General features: G+C 33.4%; 1 protein-coding gene across 2 annotated transcripts in view; it reads right to left on the bottom strand.

The window, feature by feature from the left end:
* LOC145678863 (homeotic protein ultrabithorax-like) overlaps positions 1-6778 on the bottom strand; it is a 755760-nt gene extending 748982 nt beyond the window's left edge. The window contains exon 1 of one of the 2 annotated variants that reach the window (XM_081749430.1): positions 5706-6776. In XM_081749430.1, coding sequence (XP_081605556.1) covers positions 5706-6216 — 511 coding nt within the window. In that variant the 5' untranslated portion in view covers positions 6217-6776. Of the gene's footprint in view, positions 1-5705 lie in introns of both variants that reach the window. The other variant, XM_081749431.1, reaches the window with a different exon arrangement.
* Between the last annotated feature and the right edge of the window lie 15072 nt (positions 6779-21850).

Raw genomic sequence — 21850 nt, forward strand, 5'->3', positions numbered from 1 at the left:
CTTTCTTTTTATCTGTCTATTTCACCCAAAGATCTAGGTATTGTCTTAGAGAAAAAAACTCTCCTTTCCGCAACATATATCTTCGATCTCATCCAGAGCTATGAAATTACTTGGTCTACTTTATAGATTTCCCGAAATACAAAGTCTTCCTACCCTCTCAATGTTTTATAAGGTGTATATTTCCCTGATCATTGAGTATTGTTCACCTGTATGGAATATGGCAGTACCAACTAACCTATCTCGCATTGACTCGGTCTTAAACTTCTTTATAGCCATAATTATATTTAGAATTTCCGTGTTACGTGACCACGCTAGATAAGAAATAATGTCTTTGATGAACTTACGTACCCCAGACAAACGACGCCGAGCTGCAGACCTACTTTACCTATATAAGATTATCAATGGTAAAATTTATTCTGAATTTCTTTACTATCACAGATTAACTTTTGAATTCCTCCCTTGCGAACCCGTTTTCTCAATTTGCTAACTTACGAGACACCTAATAATCAACTGTAAAACGCTCCTTGTTTTACAGACTAACGCATGATTACAATACATTGCTAACAGGCTGTGATATTTTTACTTCTGAACAAAATTTTATAACTCAGCTAAAGAGAGTATTGTAAATTAGAAGCTGAGCCTTTTGTGTTTGTATTTCTTTTTTTTATTTTTTATTGTTTGTTTTTATTTACTTCTTTTTGTTATTGTTATCTTGTTCAATTTCAGTCAATTGGCTCAGTGGTGTATGAAACTGTGTGTGAATAAATAAATATCTTGCTGATTAGAAAATATCTATGAATGAAATATTGTTTATAGAGTACTGGTAATTTTTATTTCTTTCCAGTCCTCTGCAGACGATTCCTAAGAATTAAAAAAAAAGAGAGATGTATGTGTTAGTACAGCGAAATATTACGTAATTACTATTGCAAATAAGTAAATTACTTTACAGTAGTTTAACAAAGTTTACTTTTCTTAAATTAATCTGCACAAAAAATAAACACTAAAAATTTTAATTTTAAAAATACTTTTTGATATTGTAAGATCTTACACTGTAAATTACAAAAAAGAAAAAGAAAAAGAAAGACCTTACACTGTAAATTACAACCACTGAATTCTAATTGACTGTGTAAAAGTCTTTCGCACAGACCAATTCTTTAAATATTAATTAACAATATTGATCCTGAAGTAACGACCAAGAAGAATAATGATTAATAATAATTAGTCGTTATTTAACTAATACCAAGCATATTTCTTGTTATACACAAATGTTATCTTTATTTGCCAGTGATTGAATGTTATATTTTTTGTCAGTGATTCATTATTAATATTAGTAAGAATTTTATTACAGTGTATTCTAATGCAATTATTTTTGAATAAACCTCTGTAAGTCTAAAATTAAAACGTTCAAGATATTAGAATAATATCGGCGTTACTTCTTGGATTTGGATGTCATTAGGACTGTTATTTTAGTAAGATAACTTCAAAATTTCATAGAATTTTTTTTCTAGTTAGACAAAATTTAATTGATAATTTGTAATGTTTGATATTTATATGAATTATACAAAAAATTTCGGACAGTATTTTTATTTATTAATATATTTTTTAATTAATTAATGTTCTGAAATAACTATAGCTCTCGTATATTCGAATGGTTAGTCAGTACGGTCTTTGGGGTCGAGTCCCAATGGGGACAAAAAAAATATAATTCATCCAGCATTGTGATGTGAATCTATTTGTATTAAGAGGTAACTTAAGTGACTTCAGAAGATGTGCTGACCACACGTCACTCAATAAAAAGCCATGTGGACATATTCATACATGGGATAAAGAGCCAAGATGTTTGTTTTGTTTTAAATACAAACTATAAGATGTTAAGCTAACATGTATATAAGATAATCCTATGATATTAATTACATGACACACACTAGATGAAATATTATATCCGATTTTGTTAAGGTACATGATGTCATAGGAAACTTGAATATCCCATATATATATATATATATATATATATATATATATATATATATATATATATATATATATATATATATATATATATGCGGGACCAGAAGTTTCTGTTGAATTAGGTTTGTACTTTTTTTTAAATATCTCTAAACATCTGTTGCGTGAATCTGCTGCGTCTGGTCTCGGGAATCGAACCCACGACTTTCCGAAGGCAAAAACAACACTTTACCAACTGAGCCACGGTCCCCTTCTGTCGGTATAATGTTTCAGTACATAATTAGCTTGCTGCTTTAGATCAGGAATTTCTTTAATCATGGACACTTGGAATATATTTTTCTAATGGATACTTGCATCGTGCAGAATCCTTATGAAAGTGTTGCTATTTCCACTGCTAGTTTCTCATTTTAGATAATGTCTATTTACAACGAATGGGGGATGCACGTGCACAAGTGCACCCTCTAAGTCCCATATATATATATATATATATATATATATATATATATATATATATATATATATATATATATATATATATATCTCAAGCAATTATTCATATTGGTAATTCTATTTGAGAGAAAACATAATTTTAAAATGTTCCTAAGTAAAAATAAGAGATTTAAAACGATATTAGGGAAAGAAAACATCGTAAACCGCAGCAATGAATTGGTCGAAAAATTTACATAAGGAAATGGATTATTGTAGATAAATTATCTTCCATGAAAATTAAAAGTAAAAATATATACAAATTCAGTAATTTACTTGATGCATTCGAGACATTATAACGATAGATCAGAATAAGTTAAAATGATATATTATTAAGGAATTATACACTTGAGTGCACCACATGATGCATTTCTAAACAATGTGACTTTTTTTAACTTTTAATGAACTAGTGTAATTTCCAGGAACGCTTGAGCTATGAACAGTAGATGAAATCTCCCTCCCCCACCTCGCTTAATCTTCTATGATAGAAGAATAGAAAAGGATTTTTTTCTTTAAAAAAAAACGGATTCGGAAAATTCTGTCAGTGTAGCAACTCTTACATATATTATATGAAAGCATGTTCCCAAATAATAATAAAATCTCATATGAGGCACAATCACTTAATAAACAAGAATAACAAAACATGGTAATAAATATCAAGTAAGGAGATGCCTCCTTGATTATTTTCATCCATGCTTTATATATATATATATATATATACATTTACTTGATGGAGGTTTCGCATAATAGGAAAATGATAATAAATGGATGGTTCAATTTTTTTGAAATTCATAACAAATTGTGGTTATTATTATTATTATTATTATTATTATTATTATTATTATTAAATGTGTTAGCGAATTATTGCTGTTTTGAAAATATTCTAGGTACTTAAATGCACGCAAATTTCCAATATAATTTTTCCTTGTTACATACCAGTATTCTTTCCAGAATTTACAGCACTGTAACAACGTAAGATACTCACTCTACCCACAATGTACGATGAACGAAACCGATTATGAAAACCCTTTTATTTTTTTCTCATCAAAGTTGAGCGACAGACGTAGACAAATTAAGAAAAAGAAAATAGAAATTCTAAACGAAAAAAAAGTTCATGAAAAGTCAGTGGCGGGTCTTGAGGGAGGTCACATCAGTAAAATAGATTAAAATTTTGCCAGTACACGCCACACGAAATAAACTTACCTAATGTTGCAATTATTACATACTACTAATGGAACATTAGATAAGTTACTTTCTTTTGTTTCAAATAATAACATTTTAATGTTTACTGATGTGACTTCTGCCAAGAACCTAATGTATAAATTTGTCATACTGTGTCTTGTCTAGTGACATTTAACATATTTGCAATGAAATAAATGAATGATTAAAAAATTCTGATAAAATATTCGATGTATATTTGTTACTTAATTCGTGTCCACAATATTTCGAAAAAAGAAAATGTAAATGTATTTTATTTATATATATATATACTGGTTATAAAAATGAGTTTGAAGTTAGCACCTATGCTTACTGGACCAGTTAGTTTAATTACAGAATGTAAGTGAGATTTTACTTACAGGTTTTCACAGTATATGCCGGAAAACAACTGTGATTGTAAATGATTTTGTGGTGCACCCTGTGATCGAACAAAGGACAACCCAGATGAAAGAAGAATATAAAAGAATTTCAACCGGAAACGCAAAGATGGATCAAGAAATGCTAATCACACACAATTGAGAAAGGACACTACTGCATGAACGGTCTCACTCGATAACACTGTTCGATGGATTCTCAGAGAAACGCAAAGGACCAGGTTTACAGACGTCAGCTGGATTATGGCTTTTGGTACGTAAGGAAAGTTTAATGGTTGCACGTCCAATAACATCCCAGAATCTTTTAGAACCCTAAAAAGCTTACGACCGCGCTGTGTACTCAAGTTCTCAGCTGGTTTAGTAGTACGTAACATTCACCTCACCTCTTCTACGGTTCAAAAACAAGAAATAAAACTCCTGTTTTTTCTCTCTCTTTTTTTTCGATTACTTTTTTCTTTTTCTTTTTTTTTTAACCGGGGGCTTGTAAGTGCATCAAGATTGCAATTCGGGTCTGGCTGAATGGGCCATCTCAAAACTCGTAAAACGAAGTACGTGCTGTAGCTGAGAGGATCTGTGTGTGTCCCTGCATGTATGTATGTATGTATGTGTATGTGTTTGTGTGTGAGTGTTCACTTAAGCGAAAGAGAAGCAAAGTGGTATTTGTATTTGTGAGTACACGTGCTAGGGCAAGCAAACAAAACAGTATATATAAAAAAATATATTTCTCCCCACTTCCGTTCTTTGCATATTTATTTAATATTTATACAAAATTAACACTCACTTTGTATATCGTGTACATATTTAAAAAAAATATGTTTCTTTATAAGGACTTGAGGAACACAAGTTACTGGTTTCTTTACATCAAATTTTAGGATTGTTTTAACAAAACGAAACTCGTATTAAGGTACTAAATAGATTCGAACCAAGAACCTGATTTCTGATCCCATAAAACAAATTATATATATTTGAGAAAAGGAAATGTATTACGATCTTATGAAAGATGGTACTTGTTAAACGAAAGCACTTTAAAAAAATGTTTCGTTTCTTGCAGAGAAAAAGGGGGTGTGGCACTTAGGCGTTTAGAAGCCCACGACAAGCTTACGGAATTAAAAAAAAAAAAAAAGATTTATAAAATTATTGTCCAAAACAGGAGGAAAATTACTTAACGCAATGAAGTTACGAGTAAATTTATTTTATTTCAACCAGGCGTGATATATTATTTTCTTTTAAAATAAAAGACAACGCAAATCGTGTGTTAAAGCTGGGCATGACGTTTTAGAAACCCAAGCATGAGTGACGGAATGATAATGCAAGCAATAAATTATATTCGTAAAAAAAACATATATAAAGTTCTGACATGTAACATAAGTAAATGATTTACTTATTACTTTATGACAGTATGGACATTTTAAAAACGTGTTTACTTTCCATAAGATCATTAACGTGTGCATAACAGCAATTAAATGGAATTGCAGATATTTTTTATAGGATTTTTTATAGAGCTGTTAAGATGTCTTTTATGTGCTGACATGCTAAAATGACATTTCACAACCATGTGACCGAATTATATTAAACGTCTCAAGGAAAAGAAAGAATGCACTGATTAATATAGTAAAAAAAATATATATATTTAATTTATTAAAAAGTAAAAAGTGTACTGACCTGCGATTGCCATCCAGGGGTAGAACGTATGGTTTGTCGGCTGTTGTATTTGAGTGGAGGGTTGGGCGGTGGTGCTGTTGAGTGAACAGGTATTCCATGACCCACTGAGGGTGCGTGCTGGACTCGATCCCGAGTCCGAGACCGATCCATATCGTGAGACAGCATCCGGTGTACATGCTGCAGGTCGAACTGGAACACCGGTAGTTTGCCATGCGGCCACACTAACGTCCTTAGAAGTCCCGTAACCATTTTGCTCGGCCTTTGCGGCTGCAACTGCCGAACAATCTACTTTATAGGCAGACTGACTGTCAGCGGATACCGGAGACGAATAAAGCTTACAAGATGCTGCAGCCGCCGCCACGGATGCATCGTAAGGTGAGTCCTGTGGTGGACGAGGTTGATGCTGGGCATAAGGTGACATGCTTACACCCAAACCAATTGGAAACCTATATGGCTGGTCCCCAGAGGTCTGGCTCCCGTAGAACCCCCCTTGCTCGAAATATGAGTTCATGTCAAATGCTGTAGAAGACGGATCCAACTCGTTATTGGAATCCGGTAAAAGTCCCCCCAAAAGAATTTCCAAGCAATCACTTAAATAATTTTAACCCCTAAAAAAAAAAAGAAGAAAAAATTTCCCCCAAAAGAAGATCACGATAAATATTTGGGGAGACTCCTTGAAAAATTTTTCTAAGTGACCACTAATTTTTCTCTCAATAAAAGACAATGATGTTATTAAAAATGTTTGATTACAAAATAAAACGCCTTATGAGATCTCGTGGTTAGATGTATACAATAGCACTGACGAATCAGAACAACAACACACTGTGAGTACAACAGACACACTGAAGGCCCCCGTCAGGCCCGTCCGGTTTCCGTAACACGCGCTCGGACACCCATCAGATTTTTGAATATCTATTTTTTTAAAAGTCACTACTTACTCAACAACGTGTTGGGATTGAATTTGTGTCCTGACAGGAGGGGATTCGGTAAACACTCAAGGCCAACCCGGAAAAGGACCGACAGCCAATCAGCATTCAATTCGTCACGCCATCTCACTACCGGCAACTACTGACTCACGGATGTTCTTGCGCTCTAGGAAATAGTTCCACTAAGGGGAAACCACGCGTGGTACCCTCTCTCTTTCTCTCTCTCTCTCTCTTTTTCTCTCTCTGTTGTTGTGTGTGTGTGTGTGTGTGCGAGGTTCTTGCATTTGCCGCGTTTACGACGCGGGGGCGCTCCGTCTGCTGCTCTCTCGCGAAAAACACTCCAAAACGTTGCATGCAGCGCCGACTAACGGTGACGATCCCAACTACTTAATGGAAACGGTTTTGTGTGCTTTTCAGCTTGCAGCGGGACCATCGCGGAGACCGTAAACGACTGAATTTGAAGACCTTTGAAGTGCGCACTGAACTACCTTCTATTTTACCGTAAGTACACTTTTCCAGAAAGAAAAAAAAAGTGTGAATTAAAGAAAAAAAGCATAGAGAACGAAAATAAAACCTTTTTTTAACAAAAAGAAAGAAAACTAAAAATGCACCTCTGAAAGAAAAAAAAATAAACCCGATTGTAATTTTTATAGAGATATGTAAACACGATATCTTTTCGTTTTTATTATTATTTTACGAGCCGACAAGTGTCTTGCTGAGGGTTAAGTAAAGGTGGCGATGTTCACTTTTTTCTTTTTCTTTTCTTTTCTTTCTGAAAGTATAAGAGGGAAGCCGAAATGACTAGTTTTTAGCTGATGATGTCGTTCTGTAAAACAGGAAATGATTTTTTTTTTCGTTTCTTCTTTTGCAGCGTACCACGCGGTTTATATAAGCTGCTGCAACACACTAAAACCGCACCGAAAAGGAAGGAAATCAGTTTTGTGATTCTGGCGATAGTAAAAACAGAATTACGACGCCGTAAAAGTCGCCATTAAATGGTAGTATAAAAGTCCCGTAGTACCCGCCGTAATAGTAGCACCAAAAAGTAGTAGTGGTTATAGTAACAGCGTGAAAAAGGTTTTTGCTGAATGAATCGGGTTTGGACCGAAGATTGTGTAGGGGCATGGTTTGTAAAAGAAAAACAGGTATATTCTGTTTTATGTTTATAGTTTTTTTTTCTTTCTTTTTTTAAACTTTAAAATGACGTAACAGATTCCGAAAGAATAGACATGAAGTAAACAATTGTCTATAGACACGCGTGAAGCAATATTCTTTAACCCTATTGAGGCGTTTATAGCCAACTAATTTAATGCAATACATCTAATTACTTTTCGTTTTAAAGGTTTCCTGCAAACTGTTTCGCCGTTTCTTCGGAATATTTTTGTTTTTTAATTTACAAATCTCATTGCATTATTGTTTGGTAAGACATGTCACCGAGACACTCTTTTCTAAGTTCACCTCATTTTTTAAAAAAATTTAGTGAATAACTGGAATATAATGGAGATAATCAAATAAAAAAATAAAATACAAAGTAGGCCAGAGAGTATCTATATAAAACGCTATTATATCAGCTAATTGATTTCAAGACCTTTCGCATAAAACAGTGGTTCTCAATCTAATTCCTATCATGAACCCCATTTTATTACATCCTCTTGCCAGCCACGCCCCTTATAATTTCTAGTTTGTAATAAGTTTGTGTGGGATTTTTAATATACCTTATTGCTGAGGTCTCACGATATCCATCTATTTCTATAATAGTAGAATCCATTTCTTGCATATAAGGTATACAGTAACTTCTCTAAAAGGGAATGGATTAGAACCAAATCTGGTCACTTCATTCATATTACAAATATCAAATCCGATCCGTCATACTGTTTCAAAATAGAGACCATTTGAAAATTTTAAAACTTCATAACTCTCTTAATTTGGGGTCATATGATAAAAAAATCAAAAATAAAGTGATTTTTAATTTTGGTTTTAAAAAACTTGGACAGTTGTTTAAAAAGTTATTGAGAATTTTAAATGACTTGACAATGTGCATCAGGAAAATTGAACCGGATATTGTCGCACTAGTAAAACCACACCATGCTCAGGTATCTCATTAGCTTTCAACTTGAATTGTATATCAATATGCAGGTTTTGTTGCATTTGTATTTTTCTGGTATTTCAAAATACAGTAATCATTAATTTCATATCGTACCTCTTTCATTTAAATTAATTTTTAAACAACTCTGCAACCGTTGAAAATGTTTAGTAGACCTATTTTTTGTTGTTCTTAACTGTATATATAAAAATAAAAGTATGTCTATCAGAACAAAATTCAAAATAATATTGAAAAATATTTTGCGGTATTAGATTCTAATTATATTTATCTCTTCAGCTTATCTTCACATCCTCAGGTTGAGAAACCCTGCCATAGTGAATAAATTTGTGTACCTAACATTTGTTTATTTATTTATCAATACAACAGACATTACTGCCCAATTACAGTGTCTACATATGATACTTGAATACATAAATTAAATTATTGTGATACTAACACTTGAATATAGAACCATAAATTAAAATGATACTTTTTCCTTGATTTTTTTAACAAAATACTTAATATTATTTTTTTGAACGACTTCTCAGAACAATTTAATATACCTATATTTTTATAACCCTTATTGATTTTATTGTGTGTAGCACAAATTCTCCATGTAGGTGACACATGCAGTGCATTTGTACGTGGCTTCCTGCAGTAGAACATGCCACTATCTGCCTGCATCCTTGGTAATATCTGCCTGCATCCTTCGATATGCATCCATGGTAATATTTGACACATAATGTGAAAAGGTTATTATTATTATTATTATTATTATTATTATTATTATTATTATTATTATTATTATTATTATTATTATTATTATTATTATTATTATATCACACATAGATCTTTAATCGTATCTAATTTTTCTAAAGTTATTCCATTGATCGAGTAAGTAAAGCCATACGTTTTTTCACATCTACACTATAAAAAATAAAACAACATTTAAACACTTTTAGTATAGATGTTGAGGGGGAAATATATCAAATATGTGTTTATAAAGTGTGCTTCGCGTGCCCAAATGCGTTCATTCCCCGAAAACAATATCTAGTATGACATATTAAAAACACTTCTACTTTTTAGCAAATAGTTCTTAAACAAAGTGATGATATACATTTTACACATTTTGTACACACATCTGCGACACTTGAATATGTGTCATCTGCAGGTGTTCAAAGAGTGTCGGTTATGTGTACAGTGTCCTACTCTGCCTCAAAGTATTTTCTTTATTTTTTGCAGTGTGAAGAAGGTATAAAATAGAAGTCATAAACGGCACATCGAAATTTTAACACAGATGAAAAGGATTGGAAAAGAAATTTTTTGAATTCTTCATTGCCTCTAAGTGTATTAACTTTCTTAAAAAAAATTGTTTAACTTTGGTGAAGATCCTTAAATACACATACTTTCATTATTAATTTTCTTGATTATCATTTTTCAAAAAAATCCCAAAATAGGGCTGATCTAAAAACGTTACATTTTCTCAATAACCAGCGACGTATAACTATTAGGAAACTTGATAAAGTCATTTAATTAGATAATTAGAATTAAACCTAACACGTCGTAGAGCTCAAAGGCACACGCTGCTAAGAAAAATTAACAAGAATTTTAGGAATGATCCAAAGAATGGATCAAAAGATTGCGATCTTGGCCAAGAATTAGTTTTTGGATCATGGGTCACAACATTTTTGAACGGCCCCTAAATCGAGTTTCTTTTTCTTTTTTTCTTTCTTTTTTTCTTTTTTTCTTTTTTTTTTTTTTTACGGAATAAGCACATAATGCTGAGTTAAGTGATAGTTTGTGTTTGGCTATACTATATATAGTTCTCCAGATATAAGGCCTACAAGAAAATTTTTGTGGACCAGTAATTAGTTTTTGCATCTAGGGCCACAAAATTTTTGAATGGCGCGGCCCCTAAATCAAGTTTTCGAATTTTTATTTTTTTTATTTATTTTTTTTATTTTATTTTATTTTATTTTTTTTTTTTTACGGAATAAGCACATCATACCGAGTTAAGTGATAGTTTGGGCATAGCGCTTTGAAGAGCTATGGTTTGGGTTTAGCTACACTATATGTAGGTCTCCAGATGTAAGGCCTACAAGAAAAATTTTGCCTGAAATATAGGCTATTGGAACCTTTGATTCAAAAATAAGTAAATCGGCCCATAATTTTCTTTTGTAAACTCAGGAAAAATTTTTTTTTAAATTTTACTTACCTTTAAACACAAATAATAAATTTTTAACCACAGGAAAAATAATAAATGTTAAAATGTTTAAATGAATCGTACTTTTAACAATACAAGACGTTAGGATTCTTCATAAAATAAATTTTACATTTTAGTTTCTTTATTGGATCAAAAGATCCAATATTTCATTCACAAATTTTCCTGTACGTCTTAAATCTGGAGAACTACATATAGTATAGTCAAACCCAAACTATCACTTAATTCAGTATGATGCGCTTATTTCGTAGAAAATACGGAAACTCGATTTAGGGGTAGTTCCAAACTTTTGTAACCTCTGACCCAAGATCCAATATATTTCAATCAAAAAAATATTTTGTAGGCCTTGGAAATATATCTGGAGAACTATATACAGTGTAGCCAAACCCGTGGCCGTGGCATTTGCCCCTCGTTCTCCCGTATATACGTGCATAACTTCGATCATCCAAAGGTAAATTGTTTTAGTATTTTATATGTACCTTAACAACGCACGGATTTCGAGTGAGAATAGTTTCAGTATTTATTTCTTGTCAGTGTTCGAGACGAGACAGATTTGATCTCGTCTTGAATTCCAAGTGCCTGTCTTAGTCTCGTCTCGAGTAAGTCTCGGAATTGGTCTCTTGTCGATTAATGCAAGTTCGTCTCGATCTCGCTCTTGCCTGGAAGTTTTGAGACGAGATGGGACCAGGATCGAAATTAATGTCAGCCTCGGTGCCATTCTTATTTGATAGTTTTTATTCTGCTCGAAAATATTGAGTATTTATTTATGTACCGAATTTGTAAAATAAATGTTATGTAACAGACTATATGTATAGTGATTTGTGTACTAAGAATTGCACATATACTCCTTAGAGTTACTTAAGTACTAACAAACAAACAAATGCTTTCCTGACTTCGTAATAAGAAATATTTACGTATCCTTCAATTTATTTTTCTTTAGAAAAGAGACCCTATACCCATTTTTCTGTTTACTATTATTTTTATCTAGTTATCTCTAAATGTTGTTATAATTTATTTTGATATGGCATTGGCCTAATTAGGATATTTTGTTAGCGGTTGGACACCGCCCTTTATTTCTCACATTTGAAAGAACTTTTCAACAACCACGCGGTTTTCCTTCCCAAAAAACTTCGTAGCTTCACATATAATTATAAACTTTCTTAATAAAAATATAGCCTATTTGTTTAGCAGAGATATGATTGATGTAGCACTAAGATTTGATCTTACACTTCAAACAGGGCCGCGCCGTGGGGGGAGGGCGAGTGGGACGACGGCCCCGGGCGCCGGAGTAAGGGGGAGCGAAAATTCAGGAAAAAAGGAAAAAAGATAGGAAAAATTGCTTGGAATATATATATATATATATATATATATATATATATATATATATATATATATATATATATATATATATATATGGGGGCGCCGTTGTATACTCTCGCCCCGGGCGCTGATTTTCCACGGCACTGGCCTGACTTCAAATACATTCTTTCTTATAAAAACAATCTAGTTCTATGTGTTTTCATTTTCTGATAGTATAGGTGGCATTACTTAAAAATTACTTATTGTCTTATCGGATGCGGAATAACACCGGCTCAATACTGCGGAGACATAATGTATGATAGCATTAAACGTCCCATAAACTTTGGACCATTCTCAACAGAGATGTCTAGCCTGTTGGCTACCTTCTAGTTACTTTTATGCATATGGACAATTGGAATAATAAAAAGGCATATTTTTATTCTACCTTTTAAATATATCAATTTCCGAATAATTTTGTAACTAACAAATGGTAGTGTCGTTGTTACCAGCTAATTATTATTATTATTATTATTATTATTATTATTATTATTATTATTATTATTATTATTATTATGGAGTTTAGCGTCTCATGATCAATGGTACGGCGTTCACCTCTGGTGCATGGGGTCCCGGGTTCACATTCTGTTCCCGCGAAGTGAACTTTGTGGTGGACAAACACCGTGTGCGTGTCTTTCCTCGGGGTTCTTCTGTTTACTCTTACTTTCTTCATTCAACCGTTTCATTCATTCCTCATCATCACCGTCTCCTTTAGCCTAGCCGGCATAATCGTGGGACGTAAAACTCAAACATTTCATTTCATTTTTTTAACATCTCACAATTATCCCACGAAGCAAAGAGAAACGTTTGTGATGAAATGGATGCTAATGGAATGACGAAAAGGAGAGGAAATGGGAGCACCCACGTACATGGTGTTTGTCCACTACAAAGTCCCCACTGGGCCAAGAACTGGAACTTAAAGCAGGAATCTTACGTGCTACAGGTGAGCGTCCTGCCACTGAACGACCGCTGCCTCCGATTATTATTATTATTATTATTATTATTATTATTATTATTATTATTATTATTATTATTATTATTATTATTATTATTATTATTATTATTATTATTATTATCTTTTTCTCCACTCTTTGTCTGAGCAACTGATATACTATAGTAATAAACGGGCCATCCAAGTATATTAGTATTTCCATGTCTTCCCTTTGTTTTGGGCTCTGCAGGAACTTTCTTGCTATCGTGCATATATCCAATATTACCGTCTTCTGTATCCTAGTTATGCTCTGTTTTCTTCAACTCTCATTGTTTCAAATACCTTTTCCAATGTCTTGTAAACCACTCTGGTAGCCGATATTCCTATTGGTATAATCTTTCATATTTTCTTTTTACTTCTGTTATTCTCTTACATTTTGGGCTACTTCTTTGTATTTCTCTCTCTATGTGCTTCCTCCAGGTTTGTTTTGTTTGATATTGTGGCGTCTAGTGGCGGTGATGGGATATTAAAAAGTGGGGGCAAGACATGATCTGAATATTTGTATATCAATGTTAGTTTTCCTGGTTGTTTCTACTGTGTTTGATGAAAAGTTGTATAACTAATAGGATACCATCCTTTTTGTTAGAATATCGTATTTCATATTTTATTAAGTAAATTGACAAGAGCAGCACAAGTTGGTACTAACCCTTCGTACTCTTAAACAACGAAAGCGTAAGAAGAGATTTGATTCCTTGCTCATGAACATCTTAAAATTATGTCTGGATAATTGTGTGATCAGATTATTTAATAACAAATTTGCAAAACAAATAAATAGAAAGGATAATATTAATGAATAATGAGGCTTGTTTTGTCTATTGAAACTGAGGATTAATTAACAACTTATATTTTAAATTCCACACACTTTACTAAATGTTATGTTATTACTCTTAGAAAATGAAAGACAGTAAATATTACAAGCATATTCTACGACATTAAAAGAAATACGCAATTGCAATATTAATTGCTTTGAATTTTCAATTAAAACGCAATTCCTGTAGCTTTCTTAACTCCAAGGGAAGACAAATAACCAATACGTACTCACGCAACGGCAAATATTAAATGGTATAATTTTTTCTATGAACCAATAATACATGCAAAAACCTTATATTTCCAAATTAAACTATATACATTAAGAGGTCACTTCTAAAAGCGGAAGGGCAACATCCTCTCTTACCCCCCTAATCGCCGCCTCTGGTGACATCTGCTTGGTGTATCTCTTCTTTTTCTTTGCTTATTACTGAGATCCAGCCTGTTATTATGTACTTCTTTGTCGATTAGTATTGTTTTGTTTTGCCCACAAAAATATTATTATTATTATTATTATTATTATTATTATTATTATTATTATTATTATTATTATTATTATTATCTCTAAGCATCCGGGTCTTTATTCAAAACCTCACTGAAAAGATAGGAAACTCTTTTCTCGGGTATTATCTCCTGCTGTTACGCAACCCACATAACAGATTGGAAATTCTGGTGGCATACTGACAAGGCATTTTTGGAAAATAGCCAGAAATATGCATACATTTAACTCCCACCTAATCCTTCCCGAGTAGAAAATCAGTAAGTATGGTTCCAGGCGTAATTAGATCTGGTGAATATCTATCTGTTCATAAATTTTAGTGCCTCTAGGTGACTTCTTTCTGAGCAACAAAACATACAGAGAGGCATAGGCCTATTTACCTTTAAGATAATACAAATTGAATTGATCCGTCATGCAAACCTGAAATTTTAAAATAATTTTAACAATAAATAAGAACTATTAACTAATAATCTCTGATTAAAAATGTAAAATAACAACATTAAAAATGAAAAAAATAGCAGTGAAAACACACAGTATGCTTTTATTACAGCGTCCAATATCGAACTTAATGACAAAGAGTATGGGTGGCTCGAGACGTGAGAAACTTACTTACAAACATCACCATGGGCGTCCGGATTCCAGGGCAACTCCTGTAAATGTGTTACGTAACTCTGACGCATGTACTTGCATAAATGGTTGCATACGTACATAAATTATTTTATGCAGTTTCTACATGTTATGCAACTCTGATACATGCACTTGCATGAATGGTTGCATATATACATAAATTATTTTGTGCAGTTCCTACATTTTATGAAACTCTGACACATGTACTTGCATAAATGGGTGCATACCTACATTTAGGCGTTTTGATTGAATGTAGTATTCCCCCACGGGACGAGACAAAAATAAGGTTTCCTCATTTTGTCTCGTTAATTCGCTCATATTCCAAGTGGTTCGAGATCTGGGCTTGGGATCACGGAGGCAGTATTGTAAAACACAAAAATTTGTGAACTATATTTGATGTGTAAAATAAAGATTACTATGCAAACTTCGTAATCAACCAAAAGTTTCCAATGTTTTCATCCTGTTTTATAGATAGTAGTCTATTGTTGCAAAAGCAGCACATACATATATCTCTACGTATAAACATGTAGAATATTAAAGTTGGTGCGAGTGTGTAAAATAAGTTTAACAAGTTTCCCCGTAATTGCTGTGAAATAAATTGTTTATGCAGTTCCTACATGTTATGCAACTCTGACACAGTACTTGCATAAGTGGTTGCATATGTACATTTAGGCGTTTTGATTGATTGTGGTGTTCCCCACGAGATGAGACGAAAATAAAGCTTCCTCATTTCGTCTCGTAAATTCTGAAGTCTCGTCTCGTCTCGTTTCATAAATTTATGTACAAAATTTATGCTCTGAATTTTTAAATGTTAAATGAAAATGCGACGTTGCCATTTACCGGGAGGTGCATAAACTTTTTAAGCGTGTGGTGAATGCGGGCATGTTTGAAATGGGGCTGTCCATCGACACGTCAGCGTAAAAGAAAGTAACTTCGTTCACTTATGTTGTGGGTCCAAGTAAAGTCAGCTTTGCACTTTCAATTAAAATAGGGGGCATAAAAAGTGTACAGCCCAAACGGCTCGTCAGATTTAAAAAATTTCTTCACTTTAGATTGAAAACATCATATTTGGAGACGGTTTCCCCTCTGATAACAACAGAGTTGCCCTATGTCAGGGGACTTTTGAGGTACCGTATAGGGTGCCTCAAAAGTCTCCTACGGTGCCTCAGGGGACGGTTTCCACTCATATAAATCGATAGCTTCTCAAAATCAAGCCTCTATATCCATCATTTCTGTGCTAAACAAATGTAGTTTTTTTTTATATATCTAATTACGAAGTTGCTTTTTGGGGGGTCCGTGCCCGTGGACCTCCCATGTTTCGCGTCCCTGAAAGCAAGATATAGCGGAAAATAGATTCACTTAGTATAGAATGCCTGGAATGGTTTCATGGTATAGGTTTTGAAACTCGTCTGTAATTCCACAGTGTGGAACGAATGCTACTTGTTTTGTTTTGGTTTTATTTACAAGAACTCTGCAATTAAAATGAAAACTTGAACGTTATTTTTAGTGCCTCGTTTTACACAATTGACGGCCGTTAATAAGAATCCATTCAAGTTTTCATTGATACAATTTCTGTGACTACATGTCTTTTTGTAACCGAAGCCATTGTTCGTCGACTTTTTTTTTTCTTTTTTCGCGAAATCCAGATTGAAAACCCGTCCTTATACACACTGAATAATATCCTTTTGTCCTTATGTGCAGACTGTATTACTTAATTAGCCACCAGAAACCTATATACACAATCAGATCCGACCTCTAATGATTATGACAGCCGGATGTAATATGTTGTCATATCTCTCGTGTTAAACAAGAGTATTTAGAAAAATGCTGCTATGATAATTCGCAAAGAATATTCAGGTTATAAATTTCATTAATGGGATCGCATTTATGAATATAAATTCCATTTTTAGATGTAATAAATACAAACAACGCTGTCAGTAAGGATCATTATGGTTGGCTATTAAGACATTACAGGTAATGTAATTCACGTTTATATGAAAATGTTACTGCTATTTCAACTTAATGAACGAGTAAAGTGTTTTAGAGATATCATTTGTGTTTTTCTTCCGAAGAGCCATCTATTGGTCTACTTTTTAAAATTTTGTTCGTCCTTAAGCAATATTTCGTAACATATTGATCCAAAGAATTTGACACTAATCTTATATACTGGAAAATCGACTTACTGGCGTCTCCGTCTTGCAAATAATTCAAAAATAAAATGAAATTTTTAAGTTCTACATCCCATGATTTCTTAACCTAAGCATCGCGAGAGTTTTTCAGGGGGTCGCGCTGATAACGGGAAGAGACAAATATAATTAGAAAATATTTTTAAATATTATTTTGAATTTTGAATTTTTAAATATTATTTTGAACAAAAAATAGGTCTACTAAACATTTTCAACAGGCACGGAGTTATTTAAAAATCAATATAAATGAAAAAAGGTGCGATATAAAACAAATAAGAACTCCATATTGAAATACCAAGAAATACAATTGCAACAAAACCTGCATATTGACGTATAATTAAAATTGTAAGCTAATGAGATACCTGCGAATGGTATGATTTCACTAGTGCGGCAATGTTCGATACTGTCTTCGTGACGCGCATTACCGAGCCATTTAAAAGACTTAAAAACTTTTTTTTTAACAACTGTCCAAATCTCTTTTACCAAAATTAAAAATTACTTTATTTTTTTATCACATGACCCAAAATTAAGAGCCTTCATTCCGGCGAAATTAAAATACCGCTAATTTTACAGTAATTATGTGATATCTTCAAATAGGTAAAAGATAATCGAAATGTGGAACAAGAGCGCCCTAGACAATATTATTTTACATGAGAAACCGTTACCACGACTCACTTATCTGCTTTCGATTTCGAGCCATTTTGAAAATCGGCATTTATTGTCGCGTTTCTAAATAGCTGAAAACGGAAAGCCACTAGGTGACTTGTGATAACTGTACCTCATGCAAAATAATATTGTCTAGGGCGCCCTTGTTCCATATTTCAATTATCTTTTATCTATTTGAAGATATCACATAATTACTGTAAAATTAACGGTATTTTAATTTCACCGAGATGAAAACTCTTAAGGTAGTTGTGAAGTTTTAAAATTTTCAAACGGCCTCCATTTTGAAACAGTATAACAGATCGGATTCGATATTTGTAATATGAATAAACTGACCAAATTGGGATTTAATTCATTCGCTTTTAGGGAAGTTACTGTGTTCATTGTATACAAGAAATGGATTCTACTATTATAGAAATAGATGGATATCGTGAGATCTCCATAATAGATATACTAAAATTCTCACACAAGCTTATTACAAACCAGAAATTATATGGGGTCGCTGGTAAGAGGATGTGATAAAATGGAGGTCGTGATGGGAATTAGTTTGAGAACCATTCGGTTAGGCTAAAGGAGACGAAGATGATGAGAAATGAATGAAATGGTGAAATGAAGAAAGTAGGCGCAAACGGGAGAACCTCGAAAACACTCACTTGCACGGTGTTTGTCCACCACAAAGCTCATTTGGCGAGAGCTGGGATCAAACCAAGGACCAGAGGTGAACGCTCTACCACTGAACCATCGCGGCCTCATGAATAATTCTAGTTACAAGGGAAATATATTTGTAAGACACGGTTTAATTTTCGGCTTGTGGCTATAAAGAATATATATAAAAAAAAAGTAAACTGGAACGAAAGCGTGGTTATGTACTGTTTTGCTCAAGATGGAAAATATCTTCTCTGTCGGTCTTACTCTGTATTGTAATAACAAACAATAAGGGTCTCTTAAAATTATTTGAATAACTTTTCTGCTGTAATTAGGGAAGACTATAGTCGAGTAGTTAGAATGTTGGACTTACGTGGTCCCGGGTTCAATTCCCGGCCGGTTCTTCCCAATTTTCGACGTCAAAACGAATATTCGGATAACAAATAATGAATAGAATAATTTTTCGAACATTGAAATCGAATACTCGGATATTCGAATTACAACAGAAGCAAAAGAAATCACTTGACGTAAAAGTCCATTTATGAGTTTAAGCCTGCTCGAGTGCCATCCGCTAGCGACCAGCTGAACTAGCGTCGAACACGTGGTCAGCCCTCTGCGTCTCTCTCTCCCTAACAGATGTATCAGGAGCTTTCTAGACTTAGTGGTCGTCAAGTGTTCTAATCACGTGATTCCCCAGTTTTCCTCACGACGCTAGGTGTTCGCCGAAAATTGGGAACCGGCCGGAAATCAAACGCAGGACACTACGGACATGAGTCCAACGTTCTAACGGTTTGAGCGTTGGAGAATAATAATAATAATAATAATAATAATAATAATAATAATAATAATAATAATAATAATAATAATAATAATAAGTGAATGCGCCATTACAAACAAATTTACCCAGTAATATAGTAATTTATTAATATATGTGTACAAAATTTTAGTTGCACACTGGGAAAAAAACCGTTCTCCGGACAGCGGTATATTGTACAAATATACGGAATCCTCTTGCTCACTACAGAAATCAGTACGGAGCATACGTTATCTGTATGCTACATACGCACTGCCCTTAGATGTTTCCCATTGCAGGATATCTGATATCTAACAGTCTTCCTTATATTACATACATATATGTACGTTACCTTCGTCAGCTATATGCTATATACGACCATTTGCATGTGAGATCCTGACCGCCTATATTGTTTTATACGGAAAGTACGTACATGCAAAGTGGAATACTTATACAAAAAGTATTATAAAACACGCGTTTTCAGTTATACGTTTGCTGTACGTTAAGTCCAAAAACTACACGATTTATAAATGTAACATACGATTTTACGCACGCCACATCCTAGTTTTCCTCACGTCAGTGTGGATGGATTATCGTTTGTCGAAATGTAATTCTTAATTTGACTGGTCAGAATTTTGAGATCTACCTCAATGTTACACTTCTAAAAGAAAACATTATATTTATCATAATGATTGAATTCTAAATGTTCTCAAGAAATTGTCCTTCTCAATAACGCAGAACATCAGAGTGGTAACCTTTAATTATTAATTATAGAATATTTGATTTATACAAGATCTATTTATATCCAACAATCAAATGTTAAATTTGCGACTTCTAAGTGTCGAATACCGAAATCAAAAACTTCATTTATTATTAGTAATTTAACTTTGGTTATACTCTTCATGTAAATTTTAAATTTAATTCTCTTTACACCGCCTTACAAGCCTCGAATATGCACTGACCTTCTCGTCTATACAGAGGGAAAAAGTATGTGGTGTTAGTAAAAACGTAGGTTATGTGTGTAAATCCTGTAGTTGTTTACTTAACGTACAGCAAATGTATAACTGAAAAAGTATATTTTATACGTACTTTCTGCAGGGGCGTCATTTAGGAGGCTTGTCTACTAATATACTAGTACAAAACGTGAAAGTCTTTTCTCGGTAGTGCTCTTGCCCCCCCTCAAGCAAAGTCTGAAATGACGCCTCTGACTTTCCGTATGAGTGTTCCGAATAAGCGTAGGAACAAAGAACTGTATATAGGCGGTCAGGATGGTACATACAAATGGACGTATGTAACATATAACTGACTTATATAACTACGTATATGTACGTAATATACGGAAGACTGTTAGATGTTAGACATCCTGCAACGGCATGATGTAACAACTAAGAGCAGTGCGTATGTAGCATATGGATAACGTATGCTCCGTACTGATTTCTGTAGTAAGCAAGAGGATTCCGTATATTTGTACAATATACCGCTGTCCGAAGAACGGAATTTCTCAGTGTAAATATTTGCATATAAGTCTTGCTATTACGATTGTGTTTTGTTATCATCTATTTGTGATCGTGTTTTTTCTTTTCTTTGTAGGAATCATTTGAAGAAAGTGGGTCTAATGGATAATCAAAATGGAGGAAGAAGAAAATACTGAAATAATTCGTAACTCATACCAATAAACATATTATTAGTATTTTACAGTAAATGGTGGAGACAAGAATGTCTTTTCTCGGGAAGCTGACCAACCACAATTCTATTTTATAACTAAGTCTTCCTTTGAAAAGTATTTTAAAAGAAAAAAAATTGTGTTCTGTTAAAAAAGCTTTAATATTATAAAAGTGAAGTGTAAATTGTAATGGGTTTTGTAAAAGACAAAGTGCGTGAAAATTAAGAATCTGAGTGCTACCGCATAATTATTGTTGTCCACGAGATGACATTTGGGGTTTCCTCATCTTGACGAGGCATCGCGAAAATGATGTCTTGTCTCAAAAAGTTTATATGTTACTATTGGAAAGATTGTGTCTCGCCTAGTGGACAACACTTCATATAATGGTTATACGGGGAAAATAATCTAATATTAAATAAAATGAATTTTTTTAGTTTTACTTCCCTCGGTTATGCCGGCTAGGCTAAAGGAGACGGTGATGATGAGAAATGAATGAAATGGTGGAATGAAGAAAGTAGGAGGAAACGGAAGAACCCCGAGGAAACCCACGCACACGGTGTTTGTCCACCACAAGTTTACTTGGCGGGAGCAGGGTTTTAACCAGGAACACCATGCACCAGAGGTGAACGGTCTACCACTGAGCCAATGCGGCCCTGGGAAATAATCTGATATAAACAATCTTATT

The sequence above is a fragment of the Thermobia domestica genome, chromosome 2, assembly GCF_964235325.1.
Source record: "Thermobia domestica chromosome 2, izTheDome1.hap1.1, whole genome shotgun sequence".
Taxonomy (NCBI): domain Eukaryota; kingdom Metazoa; phylum Arthropoda; class Insecta; order Zygentoma; family Lepismatidae; genus Thermobia; species Thermobia domestica.